Source organism: Oncorhynchus clarkii, chromosome 23 (assembly GCF_045791955.1).
Source record: "Oncorhynchus clarkii lewisi isolate Uvic-CL-2024 chromosome 23, UVic_Ocla_1.0, whole genome shotgun sequence".
NCBI classification, from domain to species: domain Eukaryota; kingdom Metazoa; phylum Chordata; class Actinopteri; order Salmoniformes; family Salmonidae; genus Oncorhynchus; species Oncorhynchus clarkii.
The window spans coordinates 55,101,119-55,128,388 of record NC_092169.1 but is presented as its reverse complement, the minus strand read 5'-3'; the positions used below and the strand labels follow the sequence as shown (position 1 = coordinate 55,128,388).

The 27,270-nt window shown below is 47.1% G+C and overlaps 1 protein-coding gene across 2 annotated transcripts in view; it reads left to right on the top strand.

The window, feature by feature from the left end:
* The window catches only part of LOC139381645 (polymerase (RNA) III (DNA directed) polypeptide A), a 62,872-nt gene that overhangs the window by 35,172 nt on the left and 430 nt on the right, over positions 1–27,270 (top strand). The window contains exons 21-33 of one of the 2 annotated variants that reach the window (XM_071125323.1): positions 767–880; positions 6,040–6,075; positions 9,279–9,365; positions 11,304–11,386; positions 12,753–12,923; positions 14,212–14,305; positions 16,352–16,444; positions 17,870–18,034; positions 21,889–22,053; positions 22,463–22,594; positions 25,343–25,475; positions 26,138–26,301; positions 27,042–27,270. The exon at positions 27,042–27,270 is cut by the window's right edge and continues 430 nt beyond it. In XM_071125323.1, coding sequence (XP_070981424.1) covers positions 767–880; positions 6,040–6,075; positions 9,279–9,365; positions 11,304–11,386; positions 12,753–12,923; positions 14,212–14,305; positions 16,352–16,444; positions 17,870–18,034; positions 21,889–22,053; positions 22,463–22,594; positions 25,343–25,475; positions 26,138–26,286 — 1,422 coding nt within the window. In that variant the 3' untranslated portion in view covers positions 26,287–26,301; positions 27,042–27,270. The remainder of the gene's footprint in view (positions 1–766; positions 881–6,039; positions 6,076–9,278; positions 9,366–11,303; positions 11,387–12,752; positions 12,924–14,211; positions 14,306–16,351; positions 16,445–17,869; positions 18,035–21,888; positions 22,054–22,462; positions 22,595–25,342; positions 25,476–26,137; positions 26,302–27,041) is intronic. The other variant, XM_071125324.1, reaches the window with a different exon arrangement.

Genomic DNA, 27,270 nt, shown 5'->3' with positions numbered 1-27,270 from the left:
ACCCCCGAGCTGACATGGTACAAATCTGTCGTTCTGCCCCTGAACAGGCAGTTAACCCACTGTTCCTAGGCAGTCATTGAAAATAAGAATTTGTTCTTAACTGACTTGCCTAGTTAAATAAAGGTAAAATAAACAGAGACGCGCACACACACAGAGACGCACGCACGCAGACTCTCACACTCACACACCCATTATTCTCTTAGACCTCACCTGTCGTCAGTCTGGCAACAATAACATAAACAATCCTACATTTCAAAGTGCCAGGCTTCAGAATGTGCAGACGGTGAAATGAGGATTTACCCAGCATGCATGTTGTCATCTCTATGTGTGTGTTGGTGATGCAGGTCAGCTGTTAGTTCACCTGCCCACAGTTACTAATAACACATCCGCACTCCTCCCTCTATCCCTCCTCCCTCCATCCCTCCTCCCTCCATCACTCCTCTTCCCTCCATCACTCCTTCCTTCATCCCTCTATCCATCCTGCCTCCATCCCTCTGTCCCTCCTCCCTCCATCATTCTCTCTCCATCCCCCCTCTCTCCATCCCTCCTCTCTCCATCCCTCCTCTCTCCATCCCTCTATCCTTCCTCCCTCCATCCATTTCCCTCTATCCCTCCTCTCTCTATCCCTCCTCTCTCCATCCCTCTATCCCTCCATCCCTCTATCCCTCCATCCCTCATCCCTCTATCCCTCCTCCCTCTATCCCTCTATACCTCTATCCCTCATCCCTCCATACCTCTCTCCCTCCTCCATCCTTCCATCCCCCAGTCTGTCCATACGTGTTCAGAGCAGCCAGCCCTCAGTAAGAATGAGTTGGTCCTGACAGCAGAGTCCATCATGAAGAGGAGTGACTTCAAGTGCTGCCGAGACAGCTTCCTCGAGGTAAATAACTACCACTTATCCACTTGACTGCTTCTATGTCTGCATTCAAAATGGCACCCTATTCCCTACATAGTGCACTTTAACCAGAGCCCTGGTCGAAAGTAGTGCACTGCATACCGTATGGAATAGGGAGCTGTTTGGGACCAGACTATATTATTGATTTTAGATCTATTATCAAGAGTAATGTTACAGCGTATAGACCTATATCAGTCATCAGTAATGTTACAGCCTATAGATCTATATCAATCATCAGTAATGTCCCAGCATATAGACAGACCTATATCAGTCATTAAGAGTAATGTCCCAGCCTATAGACCTATATCAGTCATCAACAGTAATGTCCCAGCCTATAGACCTATATCAACCATCAGTAATGTCCCAGCCTATAGACCTATATCAGTCATCAACAGTAATGCTATAGCCTATAGACCTATATCAGTCATCAACAGTAATGCTATAGCCTATAGACCTATATCAGTCATCAACAGTAATGTCCCAGCCTATAGACCTATATCAATCATCATCAGTAATGTCCCAGCCTATAGACCTATATCAGTCATCATCAGTCATGTCCCAGCCTATAGACCTATATCAGTCATCAACAGTAATGGCCCAGCCCAGTGACTGCAGGTGAGTGACTGTCTGAGACTGTGGGTTTGAGACTCATGGAGTCTTGCAAAGGCAGAAATTGTGACCAATTTGATTGCGAGGAAGACTAGCCTGTTCAGAACAGACAACAGACCAGCTGAGCTGTACTCCACATCAGTGATGGAGAGTGGTAAACTTGCCCCCCACCCCCCCCGGTGCAAAACAACAGACCAGCTGAGCTGTACTCCACATCAGTGATGGGGAGTGGTAAAGTGGTGTGTGGATGTCAATGAAAGTGTGTCATCCTCAACACCATGCGTCCCGCTGTTGCCGTCGGCAATGACCGTAAGAAGAAACCCGGGAGACGACGACAGACTACAATCACACAAAGGTTATGTACAGTGCTTTGGGAAAGTATTCGGCCCCCTTGAACTTTGCGACCTTTTGCCACATTTCAGGTTTCAAACATAAAGATATAAAACTGTATTTTTTTGTGAAGAATCAACAACAAGTGGGACACAATCATGAAGTGGAACGACATTTATTGGATATTTCAAACTTTTTTAACAAATCAAAATCTGAATGATGCTGCCACCACCATGTTTGACAGTGGGGATGGTGTGTTCAGCTGTGTTGCTTTTACGCCAAACATAACGTTTTGCATTGTTGCCAAAAAGTTCAATTTTGGTTTCATCTGACCAGAGCACCTTCTTCCACATGTTTGGTGTGTCTCCCAGGTGGCTTGTGGCAAACTTTAAACAACACTTTTTATGGATATCTTTAAGAAATGGCTTTCTTCTTGCCACTCTTCCATAAAGGCCAGATTTGTGCAATATACGACTGATTGTTGTCCTATGGACAGAGTCTCCCACCTCAGCTGTAGATCTCTGCAGTTCATCCAGAGTGATTATGGGCCTCTTGGCTGCATCTCTGATCAGTCTTCTCCTTGTATGAGCTGAAAGTTTAGAGGGACGGCCAGGTCTTGGTAGATTTGCAGTGGTCTGATACTCCTTCCATTTCAATATTATCGCTTGCACAGTGCTCCTTGGGATGTTTAAAGCTTGGGAAATCTTTTTGTATCCAAATCCGGCTTTAAACTTCTTCACAACAGTATCTCGGACCTGTCTGGTGTGTTCCTTGTTCTTCATGATGCTCTCTGCACTTTTGACGGACCTCTGAGACTATCACAGTGCAGGTGCATTTATACGGAGACTTGATTACACACAGGTGGATTGTATTTATCATCATTAGTCATTTAGGTCAACATTGGATCATTCAGAGATCCTCACTGAACTTCTGGAGAGAGTTTGCTGCACTGAAAGTAAAGGGGCTGAATAATTTTGCACGCCCAATTTTTCAGTTTTTGATTTGTTAAAAAAGTTTGAAATATCCAATAAATGTCGTTCCACTTCATGATTGTGTCCCACTTGTTGTTGATTCTTCACAAAAAAAATACAGTTTTATATCTTTATGTTTGAAGCCTGAAATGTGGCAAAAGGTCGCAAAGTTCAAGGGGGCCGAATACTTTCGCAAGGCACTGTATCTCTACCGTGTACAGGCGGCCTTTCCATCTGCCGAACACGGTGTTCTACAACGTGCCCGACGTGGCTGCTGTCAACGCGTCCGTACAAGCCAGTCAGCAGGAGAGATTTCATCATGGATCTGGCATGTGAGCTTCGTGAGAACCACATGAACGCCAAGAAAGAAGCTACAGACGCTCTCCCTCGCTCTCGCTCTCTCTGTCTCTCTCACTCTCTCTGTCTCTCTCGCTCTCTCTCTGTCTCTCTCTCTCGCGCGCTCTCTCTCTTGCGCGCTCTCTCTCGCGCTCTCTCTCTCTCTCTCTCTCGCTCCCTCTCTCTCTCTCTCGCTCCCTCTCTCGCTCTCTCTCTCTCTCGCTCCCTCTCCCTCTCTCTCTCTCTCTCGCTCCCTCTCCCTCTCTCTCGCTCTCGCTCCCTCTCCCTCTCTCTCTCGCTCTCTCTCTCTCTCGCTCCCTCTCTCGCTCTCTCTCTCTCTCGCTTCCTCTCCCTCTCTCTCTCCCTCTCCCTCTCTCTCTCGCTCTCTCTCGCTCCCTCTCCCTCTCGCTCTCTCCCTCTCGCTCTCTCCCTCCCCCTCTCTCTCTTCCTCTCTCTCTTCCTCAAGATACCACAGCTCCCACTGGGGAAAAACAAGACACAATGTGAAGTCGGCTGCCTCACACGAAGCCCTGAAGCTGTGTGCTGGCCGTGGAACCTGAAGCATAAAGAGAGAACTGGATTGCTTCATGCGTAAAGGCACCGGTATAAGGGCCCAATACAGTGTCTGATACCATCAACAGATGACTGTCTTTATTTCTTGTCATTTTAATATATTTCCACTAATATTTCTGAATGCAATTGAATCCTTTACAATGTAGTCCAGTTCATGTTTAGGAATACAGCAAATCATTTCACCTGTGCACCTGGCTGGTTATATTATTATCATCATATTTTTAATTTCTACTTTGTCAGAAGAAGCTGTAAACTGGACTTTATTAATGACTTTAACTCTTATTTCTAATTTAATTTACAAATCAAGTTGATCAAATGGAAACACTAGTGTTTTATTGTACAGGGAATGAAAATAGACTACAGGCCTACGTTGTTTTTTTTCTTCTTAGGACTTAATAGAATTATACAAAACAACATATCCTTGACGATCCATCTAAACAACTAGTCTTTTTTTATTTATTTTTTTATTTCCACAAGTATTTCTTTATGCAATTTAATCCTTTACAATAGTTTATGCACTATTTATCAAGCTTGTTTGTGCTCCTTGCGGGTTGATATGCATCTGAGGCATATGCTAAAGGGGATGCCCAGCAACGTTCTCTAGTGGGTACTGATAGGCTGAAAGGCCAGGCAGTTCTAGTATTAAGGACGTGTCCCATGAGACCTCCGTGCTCTAGGATTCCTCCTTTAATGACGTGTACCATGAGACCGCCGTGCTCTAGGATTCCTCCTTTAATGACGTGTCCCATGAGACCTCCGTGCTCTAGGATTCCTCCTTTAATGACGTGTCCCATGAGACCTCCGTGCTCTAGGATTCCTCCTTTAATGACGTGTCCCATGAGACCTCCGTGCTCTAGGATTCCTCCTTTAATGACGTGTACCATGAGACCTCCTGCTCTAGGATTCCTCCTTTAATGACGTGCCCCATGAGACCTCCGTGCTCTAGGATTCCTCCTAATAATGACGTGTACCATGAGACCTCCGTGCTCTAGGATTCCTCCTTTAATGACGTGTCCCATGAGACCTCCGTGCTCTAGGATTCCTCCTTTAATGACGTGTACCATGAGACCTCCGTGCTCTAGGATTCCTCCTAATAAAGACGTGTCCCATGAGACCTCCGTGCTCTAGGATTCCTCCTTTAATGACGTGTCCCATGAGACCTCCGTGCTCTAGGATTCCTCCTTTAATGACGTGCCCCATGAGACCTCCGTGCTCTAGGATTCCTCCTTTAATGACGTGTCCCATGAGACCTCCGTGCTCTAGGATTCCTCCTAATAAAGACGTGTCCCATGAGACCTCCGTGCTCTAGGATTCCTCCTAATAATGACGTGTACCATGAGACCTACGTGCTCTACGATTCCTCCTTAAAGTGACGTGTCCCATGAGACCTCCGTGCTCTAGGATTCCTCCTTTAATGACGTGTACCATGAGACCTCCGTGCTCTAGGATTCCTCCTAATAAAGACGTGTCCCATGAGAACTCCGTGCTCTAGGATTCCTCCTTTAATGACGTGTCCCATGAGACCTCCGTGCTCTAGGATTCCTCCTTTAATGACGTGCCCCATGAGACCTCCGTGCTCTAGGATTCCTCCTAATAAAGACGTGTCCCATGAGACCTCCGTGCTCTAGGATTCCTCCTAGAGGACGTGTACCATGAGTACTGTGTACTGTGACTAGAAAACTAGAAATGCATATTTTCACATTAAAAAAGCTTCTCTAAACATTAAAAGCATCTTTAAACATTTATAATGTATGTTGTTCTAACAGGGTTTGTGTATATTGTTACTGTTTCTTCATCAGTACATGCTCTGTAATCCAGAGGCTTATTTGAAGGTATATTACGTATCTTGGTGATTTAGTCTCCCTAGGCAGATGGGGCTACGTCCCATTTTAACAATGTTTCGTCATACACACTCAGGGTCTGGAAGTTCTGATGCTGGTTGATGGGGACGGAAGCCTGAAGGATTGTCATCGTTATTGTTGGAACGTTCCCCCCTTTTTTTTGTATATAAACTTTTAATTGGAATGTTGAAAGTCAGATCAGCACAAGGGGTCAAGGACTTGTACGACAACTTCTGGTTTCAAATTAATAGACCTATCCGTTATCAGCTAATTAACTGATTTCAAGATAGCAGCATAATCACCTTCTTTTTTTTCCTCCATTCGTTAGTTTTATTTCATTTTTGTTTCTAGTCATTACCATATTTTAATGATGAATAATGTGTGGGCGCCCGTGCGCGCACACGGAGTTGATTTAAAGGAACGTGTGGTAAGGTTGATCCAGTTTACTCTGTGGTTTCTGTCTTACTTTGTCCCCCTCGTCAAGGCCTTGACAGACACGGGCTCAGAGAAGTATATGGAGGTACGGTGTCTAACGTGCATCATGTCTAGGTAATGGTGTGAGACTAACCACGGTGACAACAGCACCGTTTCAGCACTGCTTTCAGTCAGTTGGTCAATTCTAAAGTTTGGCTTTTTCAATGTGTCTACCCATGTTTGGATTAAAGTACTGATCAGGCAAGTGTTGAATCGTAGTAGGGGGTTTGATTTGATCAAATAAATTAAACGTTGTACATATTTTAAATACATTTTATTGTAGAATGCATCCACAGTTGATTTGAATGTTATTTTACTAATCGTGTAAGAGTTGCATCGTTATAGGGTTTTGATCAACAGAATGTTTTTGGCAGGGTTGATTTAAATGGATTGTAGAATGAAATGGAATGAGTGTTTCCTGTTCTGTGATGTTACTGTCTGTCCTGCACAGCCTGACCTAGTGCGTAGTGCTGTGTTGAAAGACCAGTTTTACACTGTGCAGCTCTGCTGGTGTGTTGTGTGGAAGCATGATCTCCTAACGGTTCTGTTGATTTACCAAGGTCTGTACACTACATTATGTACTAAGTAACCCAGGGGCAAAAGTGGTTGAAGAGGCATCACTTTACAACCATCACTTTACAACCATCACTTTAGAACCCCTTTACAACCACCACTTTAGAACCACTTTACAACCATCACAACCATCACTTTAGAACCCCTTTAGAACCATCACTTTACAACCATCACTTTACAACCACTTTACAACCATCACAACCATCACTTTAGAACCCCTTTAGAACCATCACAACCATCGCTTTAGAACCCCTTTACAACCATCACTTTAGAACCACTTTACAACCATCACTTTACAACCACTTTACAACCATCACTTTAAAACCATCGCTTTAGAACCCCTTTACAACCTTCACAACCATCACTTTAGAACCCCTTTACAACCTTCACAACCATCACTTTGGAACCCCTTTACAACCATCACTTTAGAACCACTTTACAACCATCACTTTAGAACCCCTTTACAACCATCACTTTAGAACCCCTTTACAGCCATCACTTTAGAACCACTTTAGAACCATCGCTTTAGAACCCCTTTACAGCCATCACTTTAGAACCACTTTAGAACCATCGCTTTAGAACCATCGCTTTAGAACCCCTTTACAACCATCACAACCATCACTTTAGAACCCCTTTACAACCATCACTTTACAACCATCACTTTAGAACCACTTTACAACCATCACTTTAGAACCCCTTTACAACCATCACTTTAGAACCACTTTACAACCATCACTTTACAACCACTTTACAACCATCACTTTAAAACCATCGCTTTAGAACCCCTTTACAACCTTCACAACCATCACTTTAGAACCCCTTTACAACCTTCACAACCATCACTTTGGAACCCCTTTACAACCATCACTTTAGAACCACTTTACAACCATCACTTTAGAACCCCTTTACAACCATCACTTTAGAACCCCTTTACAGCCATCACTTTAGAACCACTTTAGAACCATCGCTTTAGAACCCCTTTACAGCCATCACTTTAGAACCACTTTAGAACCATCGCTTTAGAACCATCGCTTTAGAACCCCTTTACAACCATCACAACCATCACTTTAGAACCCCTTTACAACCATCACTTTACAACCATCACTTTAGAACCACTTTACAACCATCACTTTAGAACCCCTTTACAACCATCACTTTACAACCACTTTACAACCATCACTTTAGAACCCCTTTACAACCATCACTTTAGAACCCCTTTACAACCATCACAACCATCGCTTTAGAACCACTTTACAACCATCACTTTAGAACCCCTTTACAGCCATCACTTTAGAACCACTTTACAACCATCACAACCATCACTTTAGAACCATCACAACCATCACTTTAGAACCACTTTACAACCATCACAACCATCACTTTAGAACCCCTTTACAGCCATCACTTTAGAACCCCTTTACAGCCATCACTTTAGAACCCCTTTACAGCCACCACTTTAGAACCACTTTACAACCATCACAACCATCACTTTAGAACCATCACAACCATCACTTTAGATCCCCTTTACAACCATCACAACCATCACTTTAGAACCATCATTGTAACCAGTTTACAACCGTCATTTCTACCAGCTTTTTATTTATTTATTTAATAAATTGTATTTTTCCCACTGGGTTTCTAAAGTGTTACATCTCAACAGGAGTGAATTATTGACATCTTATCTTATCATGGCTGTTATTGACATGGCTCTCTCTCCCTCCCTTTCTCTCTCTCTCTCTCCCTTTATCTCACTCTCTCTCTCCCTCCCTTTATCTCTCTCTCTCCATTTATCTCTCTCTCTCCCTTTATCTCACTCTCTCTCTCCCTCTCGCTCTCCCTTTATCTCATTCTCTCTCTCCCTCTCGCTCTCCCTTTATCTCACTCTCTCTCTCTCTCCCTTTCTCTCACTCTCTCTCCCTTTCTCTCACTCTCTCTCCCTTTCTCTCACTCTCCCTTTATCTCCCTCTCTCTCTCTCCCTTTATCTCACTCTCTCTCCCTCTCGCTCTCCCTTTATCTCATTCTCTCTCCCTCTCCCTTTATCTCCCTTTCTCTCACTCTCTCTCCCTTTCTCTCACTCTCTCTCCCTTTCTCTCACTCTCTCTCCCTTTCTCTCACTCTCTCTCCCTTTCTCTCACTCTCCCTTTATCTCCCTCTCTCTCTCTCTCCCTTTATCTCACTCTCTCTCCCTCTCGCTCTCCCTTTATCTCATTCTCTCTCCCTCTCTCTCTCCCTTTCTCTCACTCTCTCTCTCTCTCTCTCTCCCTTTATCTCACTCTCTCTCCCTCTCACTCTCCCTTTATCTCACTCTCTCTCTCTCTCACTCTCTCTCTCTCTCTCTCTCTCTCTCTCTCTCTCTCTCTCCCTTTATCTCACTCTCTCTCTCCCTCTCACTCTCCCTTTATCTCACTCTCTCTCCCTCTCGCTCTCCCTTTATCTCATTCTCTCTCCCTCTCTCTCTCCCTTTCTCTCACTCTCTCTCTCTCTCTCTCCCTTTATCTCACTCTCTCTCTCCCTCTCACTCTCCCTTTATCTCACTCACTCTCTCTCTCTCTCTCTCTCTCTCTCTCTCTCTCTCTCTCTCTCTCTCCCTTTATCTCACTCTCTCTCTCCCTCTCACTCTCCCTTTCTCTCACTCTCCCTTTATCTCACTCTCTCTCCTTCTCTCCCAACCAAAGGAGATCAAAAAGTTCATCAAGGCTACATCTGAGAAGATCAAGAAGACCAGGGACAAATACGGCATCAACGACAATGGCACCACTGAGGTAGACCTTTTCATCCTTTACATTCAACACAGTCACAATGACATCTCTTTTTCAAGCAGTCCATCCAGGATTTAGCTGTTTCCCATCACTGCACTATTCCTGCATAAATGGGGCGGCAGGGTAGGCCTAGTGGTTAGAGTGTAGGGACGGCAGGGTAGCCTAGCGGTTAGAGTGTAGGGACGGCAGGTAGCCTAGTGGTTAGAGTGTAGGGACGGCAGGTAGCCTAGCGGTTAAAGTGTAGGGACGGCAGGTAGCCTAGTGGTTAGAGTGTAGGGACGGCAGGTAGCCTAGTGGTTAGAGTGTAGGGACTGCAGGTAGCCTAGTGGTTAGAGTGTAGGGACGGCAGGTAGCCTAGCGGTTAGAGTGAATGGACGGCAGGTAGCCTAGTGGTTAGAGTGTAGGGACAGCAGGTAGCCTAGTGGTTAGAGTGTAGGGACGGCAGGTAGCCTAGCGGTTAGAGTGTAGGGACAGCAGGTAGCCTAGTGGTTAGAGTGTAGGGACAGCAGGTAGCCTAGTGGTTAGAGTGTAGGGACGGCAGGTAGCCTAGTGGTTAGAGTGTAGGGGCGGCAGGGTAGCCTAGTGGTTAGAGTGTAGGGACGGCAGGGTAGCCTAGTGGTTAGAGTGTAGGGACGGCAGGGTAGCCTAGTGGTTAGAGTGTAGGGACGGCAGGGTGGCCTAGTGGTTAGAGTGTAGGGGCGGCAGGGTAGCCTAGTGGTTAGAGTGTAGGGATGGCAGGTAGCCTAGTGGTTAGAGTGTTGGACTAGTAACCGGAAGGTTGCAAGTTCAAATCCCCGAGCTGACAAGGTACAAATCTGTCGTTCTGCTCCTGAACAGGAAGTTAACCCACTGTTCCTAGGCCGTCATTGAAAATAAGAATTTGTTCATAACTGACTTGCCTCGTTAAATAAAGATTTAAAAATAACAATAATAATAATAATAATAAAACAGTCAGCGCAGTGCAATATTACCATATAAATATATAATCACTACAAAATAAGGGCTCGCAATTTTAACCGATCACCGCAATTTTACCACATAAAATGATTAAATCAACCAATTTTTCGCCGTCAAAGCTTTTTTGTGACAATTTAGACCAAAAAACACCAAAGCCTTACTTGATTGTGTAAATTATGTATCTGTATCTGTCCATTAGCCCATCTTAGTGTAAATTAGGGCTGTCCCCGACAAAAAAAATCCTCTTCTTTCGACCAATCAATTAGTCAACATTTTTAAACATGTAAACATGTATTTTTCCATTTAACACACCCTATGTGTTTTCATAAAATCAACTATATGTTTGTCATATGCTTTAATCGCACTGTTTGATGAAATAAGATACAAATGCCTCAAGAGGGAACCAGAGATCAAGATAACCAGAAGGAAAAACCCTTAACCTCAACCATCCTCATCCCGCTCTTCCTGGCTTTTACAGGTTCTGCCTTCACTCTCCTGAAGTTGCAGGTAATAGGTTACAGTACACGAGGAGTGTGCAACATTTCTCATGTGTAATGCAAACTTCTTACAATGTCCACCGATCTGCGTGCCAATTATGGTTTTCATGTGCACGTTTTTCGTGGAACAGTTTTTTTAAATGTATTATAACTTATTCGTTTCTCCAAAAATGAATCTCATGGGGCAGCTTCATGAAATGGGTGTCCATGGGCCGAGCCTAAGATCACCATGCGCAATGCCAACTGTCGAGTGGTGTAAAGCTCACCGCCATTGGACTCTGGAGCGGTGGAAATGCGTTCTCTGGAGTGATGAATCACGCTTCACCATCTGGCAGTCCGACAGACGAATCTGGGTTTGGCGGATGCCGGGAGAACGCTACCTGCCCTATAACTGTAAATCTCAGTGTAAATCCTCTTGCTCACGTTCTCTCTCGCTCTCTCTCTCTGTTGTGCTCTCTGTCTCGCACTCTCTCTCTCTCTCTCTCAGCCCAGAGTTCTGTATCAGTTGGACCGCATCACTCCCAGCCAGCTAGAGAAGTTTCTGGAGACCTGCAGGGACAAGTACATGAGGTACTGTGTCTGTGTACATGAGGTACTGTGTCTGTGGTGGTCACTGCTCAGAGATGGCTGTGTCTGTGGTGGTCACTGCTCACAGATGGCTGTGTCTGTGGTGGTCACTGCTCACAGATGGCTGTGTCTGTGGTGGTCACTGCTCACAGATGGCTGTGTCTGTGGGGGTCACTGCTTACAGATGGCTGTGTCTGTGGGGGTCACTGCTCACAGATGGCTGTGTCTGTGGTGGTCACTGCTCACAGATGGCTGTGTCTGTGGGGGTCACTGCTCACAGATGGCTGTGTCTGTGGGGGTCACTGCTCACAGACGGCTGTGTCTTTGGTGGTCACTGCTCACAGGTGGCTGTGTCTGTGGTGGTCACTGCTCACAGGTGGCTGTGTCTGTGGTGGTCACTGCTCACAGGTGGCTGTGTCTTTGGTGGTCACTGCTCACAGATGGCTGTGTCTGTGGTGGTCACTGCTCACAGATGGCTGTGTCTGTGGTGGTCACTGCTCACAGATGGCTGTGTCTGTGGTGGTCACTGCTCACAGATGGTTGTGTCTGTGGTGGTCACTGCTCACAGATGGCTGTGTCTGTGGTGGTCACTGCTCACAGATGGCTGTGTCTGTGGTGGTCACTGCTCACAGATGGCTGTGTCTGTGGTGGTCACTGCTCACAGATGGCTGTGTCTGTGGTGGTCACTGCTCACAGATGGTTGTATCTGTGGTGGTCACTGCTCACAGGTGGTTGTGTTAATGGAGTGATAAGTAACCTTGCTTGAAACTTGGGAGACTTGTGTTCGATCCCCAAGCTAATGCCTAGGAGTATCTTGGGAGACTTGTGTTCGATCCCCAAGCTAATGCCTAGGAGTATCTTGGGAGACTTGTGTTCGATCCCCAAGCTAATGCCTAGGAGTATCTTGGGAGACTTGTGTTCGATCCCCAAGCTAATGCCTAGGAGTATCTTGGGAGACTTGTGTTCAATCCCCAAGCTAATGCCTAGGAGTATCTTGGGAGACTTGTGTTCGATCCCCAAGCTAATGCCTAGGAGTATCTTGGGAGACTTGTGTTCGATCCCCAAGCTAATGCCTAGGAGTATCTTGGGAGACTTGTGTTCGATCCCCAAGCTAATGCCTAGGAGTATCTTGGGAGACTTGTGTTCGATCCCCAAGCTAATGCCTAGGAGTATCTTGGGAGACTTGTGTTGAACCCCCCCTGTAGGACACACTATGCCCATTGATCCTATGTCTCAATCCTATCTGTCTGAATACTTGTGTTAGCTCCCCAGGTTAATACTTAGTCCTTTAGCTCAGCGGGTCAACCCAGGTTTGAACCCCTGGTAGGTAACACTTTACCCATTCATCCTACATGTCTGTTTCCCCCAGAGCTCAGATGGAGCCGGGCTCAGCAGTAGGAGCCCTGTGTGCCCAGAGCATTGGGGAGCCTGGGACCCAGATGACCCTGAAAACCTTCCACTTTGCTGGGGTAGCCTCCATGAACATCACCCTGGGGGTCCCGCGCATCAAGGAGATCATCAACGCCTCCAAGAACATCAGGTGAGTCGGGGGTCAAAGCCCTTATCAAGCTCCTTTTGAAATGGCTTTAGGACCGGAGGATTCAGATCTGAGCCTGGAGGTCCAGAATACTGCTGGTTTGCTGTTCTAAATTATACTTAATTGTACACGCCTGGTGTCCCAAGTCTAAATCAGTGTTTGATTAGAAAGGAAGAATGAAAATCAGCCGTGGAACTGGTTTAGGATGGTCAGTCAACATCAGATGTGAGTCAGAGCTGGACTTGGAGAAGTCTCTGTTAATCCTCTTACTTTTCTCTCCAGACTACTATAGTAGAAGGATCATGAAGGCTTGCTCATTGTTACAAGTTACTAGGAGAAGTTCAGATTCAATCAATTTCACCCTGAAGCATAAAACATAAAAACAGATAGTTTTCGTCCAAATAATTCCTTGTCTTCCTGACTGAACAGGAATACGGCCTGAATCCCAAATGGCATCCTATTCCTTATATAGTGCACTACTTTTGACCAGAGCCCTGTATAGGGAATAGGGTGCTGTTTGGACCCAGCCGGGGTCCTTCAGAGTGGACCGCCGGGCACCGTGTTCCATTAGCTCTGATTGGTGTCTGCTTCTACATGACCAGACAGCCAAGAAGGTTCTTCCAATCACAGTGCCCAACTGTGATGTTCCCCCGTCAGCCGGTAGTTATTCTGCTCCGTGTCCTAATCACACGGCCCTGGAGAGAATCCTGGAGAAGGAATGAATACACCTTCGAGAGAGGGAGGGAGGGAGGGAGAGGGGGAGGGAGGGAGAGAGGGGGAGAGGGAGGGAGGGAGAGAGAGGGGGAGGGAGAGGGAGGGAGGGGGAGAGAGGGGGAGGGGGGAGAGGGAGGGAGGGAGAGAGAGGGGGAGGGAGAGGGAGGGAGGGAGAGAGAGGGGGAGGGAGAGAGAGGGGGAGGGAGGGAGGGAGGGAGAGAGAGGGGGGGAGAGGGAGGGAGGGAGGGAGAGAGATTCAGAGAGAGGGAGTAGAAGAGCGAGGGACGGAGAGAGATTCAGAGAGAGGGAGCGAGGGAGGGAGAGAGATTCAGAGAGAGGGAGCAGAAGAGCGAGGGACGGAGAGAGATTCAGAGAGAGGGAGCGAGGGAGGGAGAGAGATTCAGAGAGAGGGAGCAGAAGAGCGAGGGGACGGAGAGAGATACAGAGATAAGAGAGTCTGAATCTCAAGCCAATTGCCTCGCCAAACAATGAGCAGTAGCCCATCCGTTTTAAATGGCACTCTATTCAGAATGACACACACCATTTTATTAAAGGGCTTCTGTTGTGTTCCCATCAGCACACCTATAATCAGCGCTCACTTGGATGTGGACGACGACGCAGACTTCGGCCGGCTGGTGAAAGGGAGGATTGAGAAGACCCTTCTGGGAGAGGTAGCTCGCTATTCAGCACGTCCTGTAGCTACTCTACAGGGACAAATCTGTCACCGCTGTCAATGTCCCCCTTTTTACTCCACAACGTCACGAGTCACACGGTGGAGTGATTCCCGCTCCTGCAAGGTTGCTGTGCTGTTGTGCTGTTTTGAAAACGTGTGCTTCTGGCATCGTGCTCAGCACTACAGTTTTCAATACTACATTTTTATTATTTTTTTAATTTCACCTTTATTTAACTAAGTAGGCTAGTTGAGAACATGTTTACAACTGTGACCTGGCCAAGATAAAGCAAAGCAGTGCGACACAGAGTAACATAAACAAATGTACAGTCAATAACACAAAAGACAAGAAAAATAGAAAAACATCTATGTACAGGCAATAAATAGGCCATAAAACGTTGGACTAGTAACCGGAAGGTTGCAAGTTCAAACCCCCCGAGCTGACAAGGTACAAATCTGTCGTTCTGCCCCTGAACAGGCAGTTTAACCCACTGTTCCTAGGCCTTCATTGTAAATAATAATTTGTTCTTAACTGACTTGCCTAGTTAAATAAAGGTAAAATAAAAAAATAGAGGTGAAAATAATTACAACTTAGCATTAATAGTGGAGTGATAGATGTGAATGAAGTAAGAATGCTTATGGATCACTATAATTCAGAACATGGTTCCATAGAATGCTGACAGGCTCTCACATTCAAATCAAAGTCTATTTGTCACATGCGCCGAGTACAACAGGTGTAGTAGACCTTAGTGAAATCCTTACTTACAAGCCCTTAAGTGTAGTAGACCTTAGTGAAATCCTTACTTACAAGCCCTTAACCAACAATACAGTTTTTTAAGAAAATAACCCCAAAAACAAAAGTAAGAGATAAGAATAACAAATCATTAAAGAGCAGCAGTAAATAACAATAGCGGGGGTATATATAGGGGGTACCAGTACAGATTCGAGGTAGTTGGGGTAATATGTACATGTAGGTAGAGTTATTAAAGTGACTATGCATAGATGATGACAGAGTAGCAGCAGCGTAGACGAGGGGGGGGGGGGACAATGCAAATAGTCTGGGTAGTCATTTGATTAGGTGTTCAGGAGTCTGATGGCTTGGGGGTAGAAGCTGTTAAGAAGCCTTTTGGTCCTAGACTAGGCGCTCCGGTACCGCTTGCTGTGCGGGAGCAGAGAAACCAAGGCTAAAGCAAGTCTACCTTAGCTAAGTGCATTGATCAGTGTTTCAACTGTCGCTACAGTGTAGAAGTGGAGGATGTTGAGCTCTAATGAGAATTTCCTTCTGTAGTTTTTGGTGTAACTTTCTGACAGTTGAGCTCCGCTAGTTGGCCTTTAGCCTGAGCTCCGCTAGCTGGCCTTTAGCCTGAGCTCCGCTAGCTGGCCTTTAGCCTGAGCTCCGCTAGCTGGCCTTTAGCCTGAGCTCTGCTAGCTGGCCTTTAGCCTGAGCTCCGCTAGCTGGCCTTTAGCCTGAGCTCCGCTAGCTGGCCTTTAGCCTGAGCTCTGCTAGCTGGCCTTCATTGAGCTCTGCTAGCTGGCCTTTAGCCTGAGCTCTGCTAGCTGGCCTTCATTGAGCTCTGCTAGCTGGCCTTTAGCCTGAGCTCTGCTAGCTGGCCTTCACTGAGCTCTGCTAGCTGGCCTTTAGCCTGAGCTCCGCTAGCTGACTCGAATACTGAGCACTATCTCTCACCTCACAGGATGTCTGTTCATTATTTACCATTCAAGGATTAGTCTTGAAACTTTGATTTGCTTTTTATAGTTACAAATAATAATCTTATTTCCCCTGCCTTTTCAAAGTTTAATGTAACTATTAGGATGGCATTTGGACCATATAATAATCTAGCAGAGATGTTACCAAAAACAACCCTGTCATTTCAAATGCACAACACACAACGCACAAATACTGGCTCCTGCAAACACACTGTTTACGGTATACTTACTGTGTACTTGAAAATAAAATAACACCGTTCTGCCATGGCAACAGACAATCAATGTTTGCCATTTGACTTGTAAACGATTGAATGTACGTATCAGACTCTTTCCCTGACAGATTTCAGAGTACATTGAAGAGGTGTTTCTGCCAGACGACTGTTTCATTCTGGTCAAGCTGTCGCTGGAGAGGATCAGACTGCTACGGCTAGAGGTACCAACATAGAAATACACTTATTATAGTCATTCTATGACCTGTTCTATTCATTCTATTGCTATATTATTCTATGATATTCTATTCCTTATTTTTCCATGACTATTTTTATTCATTCTATTTCTATGTAACTATTCTGTTGACTTTTTATTTTTTGTTCTATATGACTATTATATGCATTCTATATTACTTCTATTCATTCTATTTCTATATGACTTTCCTATTCTAATTCTATATGACTATTATATTCATTCTATATGACTTCTATTCATTCTATTTCTATATGACTTTCCTATTCTAATTCTATATGACTATTCTATTCATTCTATTGACTACACTATATAACAAAAGTATGTGGACACCCCTTCAAATGATTGGATTCGGCTATTTCAGCCACACCTGTTGCTAACAGGTGTATAAAATTGAGCACATATAATCTCCATAGACAAACTTTGGCAGTAGAATGGCCTTACTGAAGAGCTCAGTGACTTTCAACGTGGCACTGTCATAGGGTTCCACCTTTCCAACAAGTCAGTTTGTCATATTTCTGCCCTGCTAGAGCTGCCCTGGTCAACTTTAAGTGCTGTTATTGTGAAGTGGAAACGTCTAGGAGCAACAACTGCTCAGCCGCGAAGTGGCTGTCCTCGGTTGTAACACTCATTGCCGAGTTCCAAACTGCCTCTGGAAGCAACGTCAGCACAAGAACTGTTCGTCGGGAGCTTCATGAAATGGGTTTCCGTGGCAAGGGCAGCCGCACACAAGCCTAAGATCACCATGCGCAATGACAAGTGTCGGCTGGAGGGGTGTCAAGCTCGCCGGCATTGGAATTTGTAGCAGTGTAAAGGCGTTCACTGGAGGGATGAATCACGCTTCACCATCTGGCAGTCCGGCGGACGAATCTGGGTTTGGCGGATGCCCGGGAGAACGCTACCTGCCCGATTGCATAGTGCCAACTGTAAAGTTTGGTGGAGTAGGAATAATGGTCTGGGGCTATTTTTCATGGTTCGGGCCCCTTAGTTCCAGTGAAGGGTAGTCTTAACAGTACAGCATACAATGACATTCTAGACGATTCTATGCTTCCAACTTTGTGGCAACAGTTTGGGGAAGGCCCTTTCCTGTTTCAGCATGATAACAATGCCCCCGTGCACAAAGAGAGGTCCATACAGAAATGGTTTGTCGGTGTCGATGAACTTGACTGGCCTGCACAGAGGCCTCAACCCCATCAAACACCTTTGGGATGAATTGAAACACAGACTGCGAGCCAGACCTAATCGCACAACATCAGTGTCAGACCTCACTAATGCTCTTGTGGCTGAATGGAAGCAAGTCCCCGCAGCAACATCCCCTTTCTCTCGCTCGTTTTCTGCTCTCTCTCGCTCTCTCGCTCTCTGACTCTTATCTATTTCTGTCTGTGTCTCTCCCCAGGTGAATGCAGAGACAGTCCGCTACTCTATCTGCATGTCTAAGCTGAGAGTGAAGCCTGGAGACATAGCTGTACACGGGGAGGCAGTGGTCTGTGTATCTCCCAGGGAAAACAGCAAGAGCTCCATGTACTACGTCCTCCAGTCTCTAAAGGATAACCTGCCCAAGGTAAGAGTAACGCTGTGTCCCAAATGGCACCCTATTCAGCCCACTGCTATTGACCAGGGCCCGTATTCCCTATATATAGTGAACCACTTTTGACCAGGGCCCGTATTCCCTATATATAGTGAACCACTATTGACCAGGGCCCGTATTCCCTATATATAGTGAAACACTATTGACCAGGGCCCGTATTCCCTATATATAGTGAACCACTATTGACCAGGGCTCGTATTCCCTATATATAGTGAACCACTATTGACCAGGGCCCGTATTCCCTATATATAGTGAACCACTTTTGACCAGGGCCCGTATTCCCTATATATAGTGAACCACTATTGACCAGGGTCCGTATTCCCTATATATAGTGAACCACTTTTGACCAGGGCCCGTATTCCCTATATATAGTGAACCACTATTGACCAGGGCCCGTATTCCCTATATATAATGAACCACTTTTGACTGGGGCTCTGGTCTGAAGTGTTGAACTAAAAATGTTCATCTTGTGTCAGTCTTCAGACAGGTCTCGCCTTGGATTATTTTAGTGAATTGTTTCTTTATGATTAGAAATGTATAGAATTCACCAGGCGGTAATGCTGCCAAGCCTCTGTACAGTTCATTATAGTGTGTCCCCTATAATCTCCTCCCTCTCTCTGTCTCCTCTCCTCCCTCTCTCTCTCTCATCTCTCCTTTCCTCCCTCTCTCTGTCCCCTCTCTCTCCTCCCCCTCTGTCCCCTCTCTCTGTCTCCTCCCTCTCTCTGTCTCCTCCCTCTCTCTGTCCCTCTCTCTCTCTGTCCCCTCTCTTCTTTCCTCGCTCTCTCTGTCTCCTCCCTCTCTCTCATCTCTCCTTGCCTCCCTCTCTCTGTCCCCTCTCTCTCCTCCCTCTCTCTCCTCCCTCTCTCTGTTCCCTCTCTCTGTCCCCTCTCTCTCCTCCCTCTCTCTGTCCCCTCTCTCTCCTCCCTCTCTCTGTCCCCTCTCTCTGTCCCCTCTCTCTCTCCTCCCTCTCTCTGTCCCCTCTCTCTGTCCCCTCTCTCTCCTCCCTCTCTCTGTCCCCTCTCTCTCCTCCCTCTCTCTGTCCCCTCTCTGTCCCCTCTCTCTCCTCCCTCTCTCTGTCCCCTCTCTCTCCTCCCTCTCTTTCCTCCCTCTCTCTCCTCCCTCTCTCTCTCTGTCCCCTCTCTCTGTCCCCTATCTCCTTTCCTCCCTCTCTCTGTCCCCTCTCTCCTTTCCTCCCTCTCTCTGTCCCCTTACTCCTTTCCTCCCTCTCTCTGTCCCCTCTCTCCTTTCCTCCCTCTCTCTGTCCCCTCTCTCCTTTCCTCCCTCTCTCTGTCCCCTCTCTCCTTTCCTCCCTCTCTCTGTCCCCTCTCTCCTGTCCTCCCTCTCTCTGTCCCCTCTCTCCTTTCCTCCCTCTCTCCTTTCCTCCCTCTCTCTGTCCCCTCTCCTCCCTCTCTCTCCTCCCTCTCTCTCTATGTCCCCTCTCTCTGTCCCCTCTCTCCTTTCCTCCCTCTCTCTGTCCCCTCTCTCCTTTCCTCCCTCTCTCTGTCCCCTCTCTCCTTTCCTCCCTCTCTCTGTCCCCTCTCTCCTTTCCTCCCTCTCTCTGTCCCCTCTCTCCTTTCCTCCCTCTCTCTGTCCCCTCTCTCCTTTCCTCCCTCTCTCTGTCCCCTCTCTCCTTTCCTCCCTCTCTCTGTCCCCTCTCTCCTTTCCTCCCTCTCTCTGTCCCCTCTCTCCTTTCCTCCCTCTCTCTGTCCCCTCTCTCCTTTCCTCCCTCTCTCTGTCCCCTCTCTCCTTTCCTCCCTCTCTCTGTCCCCTCTCTCCTTTCCTCCCTCTCTCTGTCCCCTTACTCCTTTCCTCCCTCTCTCTGTCCCCTCTCTCCTTTCCTCCCTCTCTCTGTCCCCTCTCTCCTTTCCTCCCTCTCTCCTTTCCTCCCTCTCTCTGTCCCCTCTCTCTCTCCTCCCTCTCTCTGTCCCCTCTCTCTGTCCCCTCTCTCTCCTCCCTCTCTCTGTCCCCTCTCTCTCCTCCCTCTCTCTGTCCCCTCTCTGTCCCCTCTCTCTCCTCCCTCTCTCTGTCCCCTCTCTCTCCTCCCTCTCTTTCCTCCCTCTCTCTCCTCCCTCTCTCTCTCTGTCCCCTCTCTCTGTCCCCTATCTCCTTTCCTCCCTCTCTCTGTCCCCTCTCTCCTTTCCTCCCTCTCTCTGTCCCCTTACTCCTTTCCTCCCTCTCTCTGTCCCCTCTCTCCTTTCCTCCCTCTCTCTGTCCCCTCTCTCCTTTCCTCCCTCTCTCTGTCCCCTCTCTCCTTTCCTCCCTCTCTCTGTCCCCTCTCTCCTGTCCTCCCTCTCTCTGTCCCCTCTCTCCTTTCCTCCCTCTCTCCTTTCCTCCCTCTCTCTGTCCCCTCTCCTCCCTCTCTCTCCTCCCTCTCTCTCTATGTCCCCTCTCTCTGTCCCCTCTCTCCTTTCCTCCCTCTCTCTGTCCCCTCTCTCCTTTCCTCCCTCTCTCTGTCCCCTCTCTCCTTTCCTCCCTCTCTCTGTCCCCTCTCTCCTTTCCTCCCTCTCTCTGTCCCCTCTCTCCTTTCCTCCCTCTCTCTGTCCCCTCTCTCCTTTCCTCCCTCTCTCTGTCCCCTCTCTCCTTTCCTCCCTCTCTCTGTCCCCTCTCTCCTTTCCTCCCTCTCTCTGTCCCCTCTCTCCTTTCCTCCCTCTCTCTGTCCCCTCTCTCCTTTCCTCCCTCTCTCTGTCCCCTCTCTCCTTTCCTCCCTCTCTCTGTCCCCTCTCTCCTTTCCTCCCTCTCTCTGTCCCCTCTCTCCTTTCCTCCCTCTCTCTGTCCCCTCTCTCCTTTCCTCCCTCTCTCTGTCCCCTCTCTCCTTTCCTCCCTCTCTCTGTCCCCTCTCTCCTTTCCTCCCTCTCTCTGTCCCCTCTCTCCTGTCCTCCCTCTCTCTGTCCCCTCTCTCCTTTCCTCCCTCTCTCCTTTCCTCCCGCTCTCTGTCCCCTCTCCTCCCTCTCTCTCCTCCCTCTCTCTCTATGTCCCCTCTCTCTGTCCCCTCTCTCCTTTCCTCCCTCTCTCTGTCCCCTCTCTCCTTTCCTCCCTCTCTCTGTCCCCTCTCTCCTTTCCTCCCTCTCTCTGTCCCCTCTCTCCTTTCCTCCCTCTCTCCTTTCCTCCCGCTCTCTGTCCCCTCTCCTCCCTCTCTCTCCTCCCTCTCTCTCTATGTCCCCTCTCTCTGTCCCCTCTCTCCTTTCCTCCCTCTCTCTGTCCCCTCTCTCCTTTCCTCCCTCTCTCTGTCCCCTCTCTCCTTTCCTCCCTCTCTCTGTCCCCTCTCTCCTTTCCTCCCTCTCTCTGTCCCCTCTCTCCTTTCCTCCCTCTCTCTGTCCCCTCTCTCCTTTCCTCCCTCTCTCTGTCCCCTCTCTCCTTTCCTCCCTCTCTCTGTCCCCTCTCTCCTTTCCTCCCTCTCTCTGTCCCCTCTCTCCTTTCCTCCCTCTCTCTGTCCCCTCTCTCCTTTCCTCCCTCTCTCTGTCCCCTCTCTCCTTTCCTCCCTCTCTCTGTCCCCTCTCTCCTTTCCTCTCTCTCTCTGTCCCCTCTCTCCTTTCCTCCCTCTCTCTGTCCCCTCTCTCCTTTCCTCCCTCTCTCCTTTCCTCCCTCTCTCTGTCCCCTCTCTCCTTTCCTCCCTCTCTCTGTCCCCTCTCTCCTTTCCTCCCTCTCTCTGTCCCCTCTCTCCTTTCCTCCCTCTCTCTGTCCCCTCTCTCCTTTCCTCCCTCTCTCTGTCCCCTCTCTCCTTTCCTCCCTCTCTCTGTCCCCTCTCTCTGTCCCCTCCCTCTCTCTGTCCCCTCTCTCTGTCTCTGTCCCCTCCCTCTCTCTCCTCTCTGTCTCTGTGGTGTTACTAGGTGGTGGTACAGGGTATCCCTGAGGTCTCCAGAGCTGTCATTCACATCGACGAGCAGACCGGCAAGAACAAGTACAAGCTGCTGGTTGAGGGAGACAACCTACGCAGTGTCATGGCAACCCACGGTGTCAACGGCAACAGGACCACCTCAAACAACACCTATGAGGTAACTAGACTGTAGAAGCCCCTCCTCCAAAAACAAACGGCAACATATTATCGTCCCATTTATTGGTCGAATTTCAAATGATCATCTCATTGATTGGCCTGAACCAATTCTCTCGATGACAGCTGTTGTTGTAAAAGAGGGGCTTTGTTAAATAAATGAATTGATTGAATTCCCCAATGCGTCTGTGCCGAGAACCAACAGACTGTTCTCTCCTCCAAAACAATCTACTTTCCCCGCGGCGGGGATCCTAGTTTGATCCCAGCATGAGCCTTAAGCATTTCTGTTCTGTCTGCTCTGTCTCCCTGCTGCTCCTCCTATCCTCCCATTTAATGAATCATACAAACATCAGTTTGGAATTCTAGTCTCCTTTAAACAGAATCGACTGATTGATTGTCTCTCTGTTTCCCAGGTTGAGAAGACGATTGGCATCGAGGCTGCTAGGTCCACCATCATCAATGAGATCCAGTACACCATGGTGAACCACGGCATGAGCATCGACAGGCGACACGTCATGCTCCTGGCTGACCTCATGTCCTATAAGGTCGGTGAGAAGATGGAGACTGTTTTATTCAAAGACGAATAATAATGAGGGAGTTTTTTTTTTGTAGTTTGTTTTGTGACGACAGATGAAGTCCTCTGTTTGCAGTTTAGATGCAAAAATCCTGGAACTTTTAATACATTCCCTGGTTTTCCCGAAATCCTGGTTAGAGGATTCCCGTAATAAATCATGCAACCAGGATTTCTGGAAAAACTGGGAATTTATTGAAAGTTCCCAGAATTTTGCTAACCTGTGCAGGCCTACTCTCAGCTAATGTCATATTTTAACATGTGTTTTCCATTGAAATACAGTACCAGTCAAAAGTTTGGACACCTGCCTCCCGAGTGGTGCAGCGGTCTAAGACACTGCATCGCAGTGCTAGCTGTGTCATTACAGATCCTGGTTCGATTCCAGGCTGTGTCGGGAGACCCATTAGTGACCGGGAGACCCATGAGGCGGCGCACAATTGGCCCAGCGTCGTCCGGGTTAGGGGAGGGTTTGGCCCAGCATCGTCCGGGTTAGAGGAGGGTTTAGCCCAGCGTCGTCCGGGTTAAGGGAGGGTTTGGCCCAGCTTCGTCCGGGTTAGGGGAGGGTTTGGCCCAGCGTCGTCCGGGTTAGGGGAGGGTTTGGCCCAGCGTCATCCGGGTTAGGGGAGGGTTTGGCCCAGCGTCGTCCGGGTTAGAGGAGGGTTTGGCCCAGCGTCGTCCGGGTTAGAGGAGGGTTTGGCCCAGCGTCGTCCGGGTTAGAGGAGGGTTTGGCCCAGCGTCGTCCGGGTTAGGGGAGGGTTTGGCCCAGCGTCGTCCGGGTTAGGGGAGGGTTTGGCCCAGCGTCGTCCGGGTTAGGGGAGGGTTTGGCCCAGCGTTGTCCGGGTTAGGGGAGGGTTTGGCCCAGCGTCGTCCGGGTTAGGGGAGGGTTTGGCCCAGCATCAAAACTATGAAATAACACATATGGAATCATGAAGTAACCAAAAAACTGTTAATCAAAATATATTTTATGTTTGAGATTCTTCGAAGTAGCCACCCTTTGCCTTGATGACAGCTTTGCACATTCTTGTCATTCTCTTAACCAGCTTCATGAGGTAGTCACCTGGAATGCATTTCAATTAACAGGTGTGCCTTGTTAAAAGTTCATTCGTGGAATTTCTTTCCTTAATGCGTTTGTGCCAATCAGTTGTGTTGTGACAAGGTAGGGGTGGTATACAGAAGATAGCCCTATTTGGTAAAAGACCAAGTCCACATTATGGCAAGAACAGGTCAAATAAGCACATTACTTTAAGACCGGTCATTCAATCTGGAAAATTTCAAGAACTTTTAAAGTTTCTTCAAGTGCAGCCGCGGAAACCATCAAGTGCTATGATGAAACTGTCTCTCAAGAGGACCGCCACAAGAAAGGAAGACCCAGAGTCACGTCTGCTGCAGAGGATAAGTTCATTAGAGTTACCAGCCTCGGAAATTGCAGCCCAAATAAATGCTTCACAGTTCAAGTAACTGAACATTAAATTCTCTAGCAACAGCTCTGGTGGACATTCCTGCAGTCTGCATGCCAATCGCATGCTCCCTCAAAACTTGAAACATCTGTGGCATTGTGTTGTGTAACAAAACTGCACAATTTAGTGGCCTTGTATTGTCCCCAGCACAAGGTGCACCTGTGTGTAATGATCATGCTGTTTAATCAGCTTCTTGATATGCCACACCTGTCAGTTGGATGGATTATCTTGGCAATGGAGAAATGCTCACTAACAGGGATATAAACAAATTTGTGCACTAAATTTGAGAGAAATATGCTAATGACACATTTCTGGGATATTTTATTTCAGTTTGTGACACATGGGAACAACACTTTACATGTTGCGTTTACATTTGTGTTCAGTATATATTTTTTAAACTAATACAATTGCTCAAGAAAAAGATTAAGTTTAAGAAAAACAACATCTCTGTATGTGATAGGACACAATATGTATAATAAAGTATGTAATGGGTTTTAAGTAATAGGATAATGTAATAAGATAATGGAATAAGGTTACAGAATAGGATAATGTAATAAGATAATGGAATATGGTTACAGAATATGATAGTGTAATATGATAATGCGATAAGATAATGTACTAGGGTTATGGAATAAGATGATGTAATATGGTTATGGAATAGGATAGTGTAATAAGATAATGTACTAGGGTTATGCAGTATGTCAATGTAATATGGTTATGCAATACGGTTATGGAATAGGATAATGTAATAGGGTTATGCAATAAGATAATGTAATGGGGTTATGTAATAAGATCATGTAATATGGTTATGGAATGGGATAATGTAATACGATTGTGTAATATTGGTTATGCAATAAGATAATGTAATAGGGTTATGGAATAGGATAATGTAATAAGAATGTGAAATATGGTTATGTGCTAGGGTAATAGAATAGGGTTATGCAATTGGATAATGTGATATGATAATGTAATAGTGGTATGAAACAGGATAATGTGATACGGATATGCAATAGGATAATGTAATATGATAGTATATAAGGTTATGCAATAGGATAATGTAACATGATAATATATAGAGTTATGCAATAGGATAATGTAACATGATAATATATAGGGTTATGCAATAGGATAATGTAACATGATAATATATAGAGTTATGCAATAGGATAATGTAACATGATAATATATAGGGTTATGCAATAGGATAATGTAACATGATAATATATAGGGTTATGCAATAAGGATACTGTATTTTCCATCCATAGGGTGAGATCCTGGGTATCACCCGGTTTGGCCTGGCTAAGATGAAGGAGAGCGTGTTGATGCTGGCGTCCTTCGAGAAAACTGCCGACCATCTCTTTGATGCCGCGTACTTTGGTCAGAAGGACTCGGTCTGTGGTGAGTTTCAGGCTTCCTCTTACTGTAGCAGAGTCACAGACATACAGCTACTCGGTAACAGAGAATAAACTGGCTTTTTGTTGTCTAAAAAAAAACATCTGTCCTTTCCACAACTTCTCTCATTCATTGCACTGATCTGACATAACTAATTAGCCACCTGTCAAGTGTTTTCACTACATGAAATGGAGAGGAGACGGAAGAGCGGTCGGATTTCCAGCCATTGAGAAAGAAATCCCAGACACAGCTGATTGTGCGCAGTCTCCTCTGGGTCCAGGTGTATCTGAATATCTCTGTCTCCTCTGGCTCCAGGTGTATCTGAATCTCTCTGTCTCCTCTGGTTCCAGGTGTATCTGAATCTCTCTGTCTCCTCTGGTTCCAGGTGTATCTGAATCTCTCTGTCTCCTCTGGTTCCAGGTGTATCTGAATCTCTCTTGTCTCCTCTGGTTCCAGGTGTATCTGAATCTCTCTTGTCTCCTCTGGTTCCAGGTGTATCTGAATCTCTCTGTCTCCTCTGATTCCGGGTGTATCTGAATCTCTCTGTCTCCTCTGATTCCGGGTGTATCTAAATCTCTCTGTCTCCTCTGATTCCGGGTGTATCTAAATCTCTCTGTCTCCTCTGGTTCCAGGTGTATCTGAATCTCTCTTGTCTCTTCTGGTTCCAGGTGTATCTGAATGCATCATCATGGGAATCCCCATGAACATCGGTACAGGACTGTTCAAGCTCTTACACAAGGCTGATAAGGACCCCACGCCACCCAGGAGACCCCTGCTCTTCGACAGTCCCGACTTCCACATCCCCTTGGTTACATAGTAGAACCCTGGGCTCGTGTCTGTCCCAGTAGAACCCAGGACTCTGTCTGTCTCAGTAGAACCCAGGACTCTGTCTGTCTCAGTAGAACCCAGGACTCTGTCTGTCTCAGTAGAACCCAGGACTCTGTCTGTCTCAGTAGAACCCAGGACTCTGTCTGTCTCAGTAGAACCCAGGACTCTGTCTGTCCCAGTAGAACCCAGGGCTCGTGTCTGTCCCAGTAGAACCCTGGGCTCGTGTCTGTCCCAGTAGAACCCAGGGCTCGTGTCTGTCCCAGTAGAACCCAGGGCTCGTGTCTGTCCCAGTAGAACCCAGGGCTCGTGTCTGTCCCAGTAGAACCCAGGGCTCGTGTCTGTCCCAGTAGAACCCAGGACTCTGTCTGTCTCAGTAGAACCCAGGACTCTGTCTGTCTCAGTAGAACCCAGGACTCTGTCTGTCTCAGTAGAACCCAGGACTCTGTCTGTCTCAGTAGAACCCTGGGCTCGTGTCTGTCCCAGTAGAACCCAGGGCTCGTGTCTGTCCCAGTAGAACCCTGGGCTCGTGTCTGTCCCAGTAGAACCCAGGGCTCGTGTCTGTCCCAGTAGAACCCAGGACTCTGTCTGTCTCAGTAGAACCCTGGGCTCGTGTCTGTCCCAGTAGAACCTAGGACTCTTGTCTGTCCCAGTAGAACCCTGGGCTCATGTCTGTCCCAGTAGAACCCAGGGCTCGTGTCTGTCCCAGTAGAACCCAGGACTCGTGTCTGTCCCAGTAGAACCCAGGACTCGTGTCTGTCCCACACCCAACATCTAATAATGTAAAATAATATGGTCATTTAGTAGATGCTTTAATCCAAAGGCTCCTACAGTTACAGTGACACATCTGCAGTATATGTGGCCATTGTGGGAACCAACCCCACAACCCTTACTGTACTGATCTGATCAAGGCACTCTCATTGTATATGCTTCTTTTGCTATCAGTGTGTGTGTGTGTGTGTGTGTGTGTGTGTGT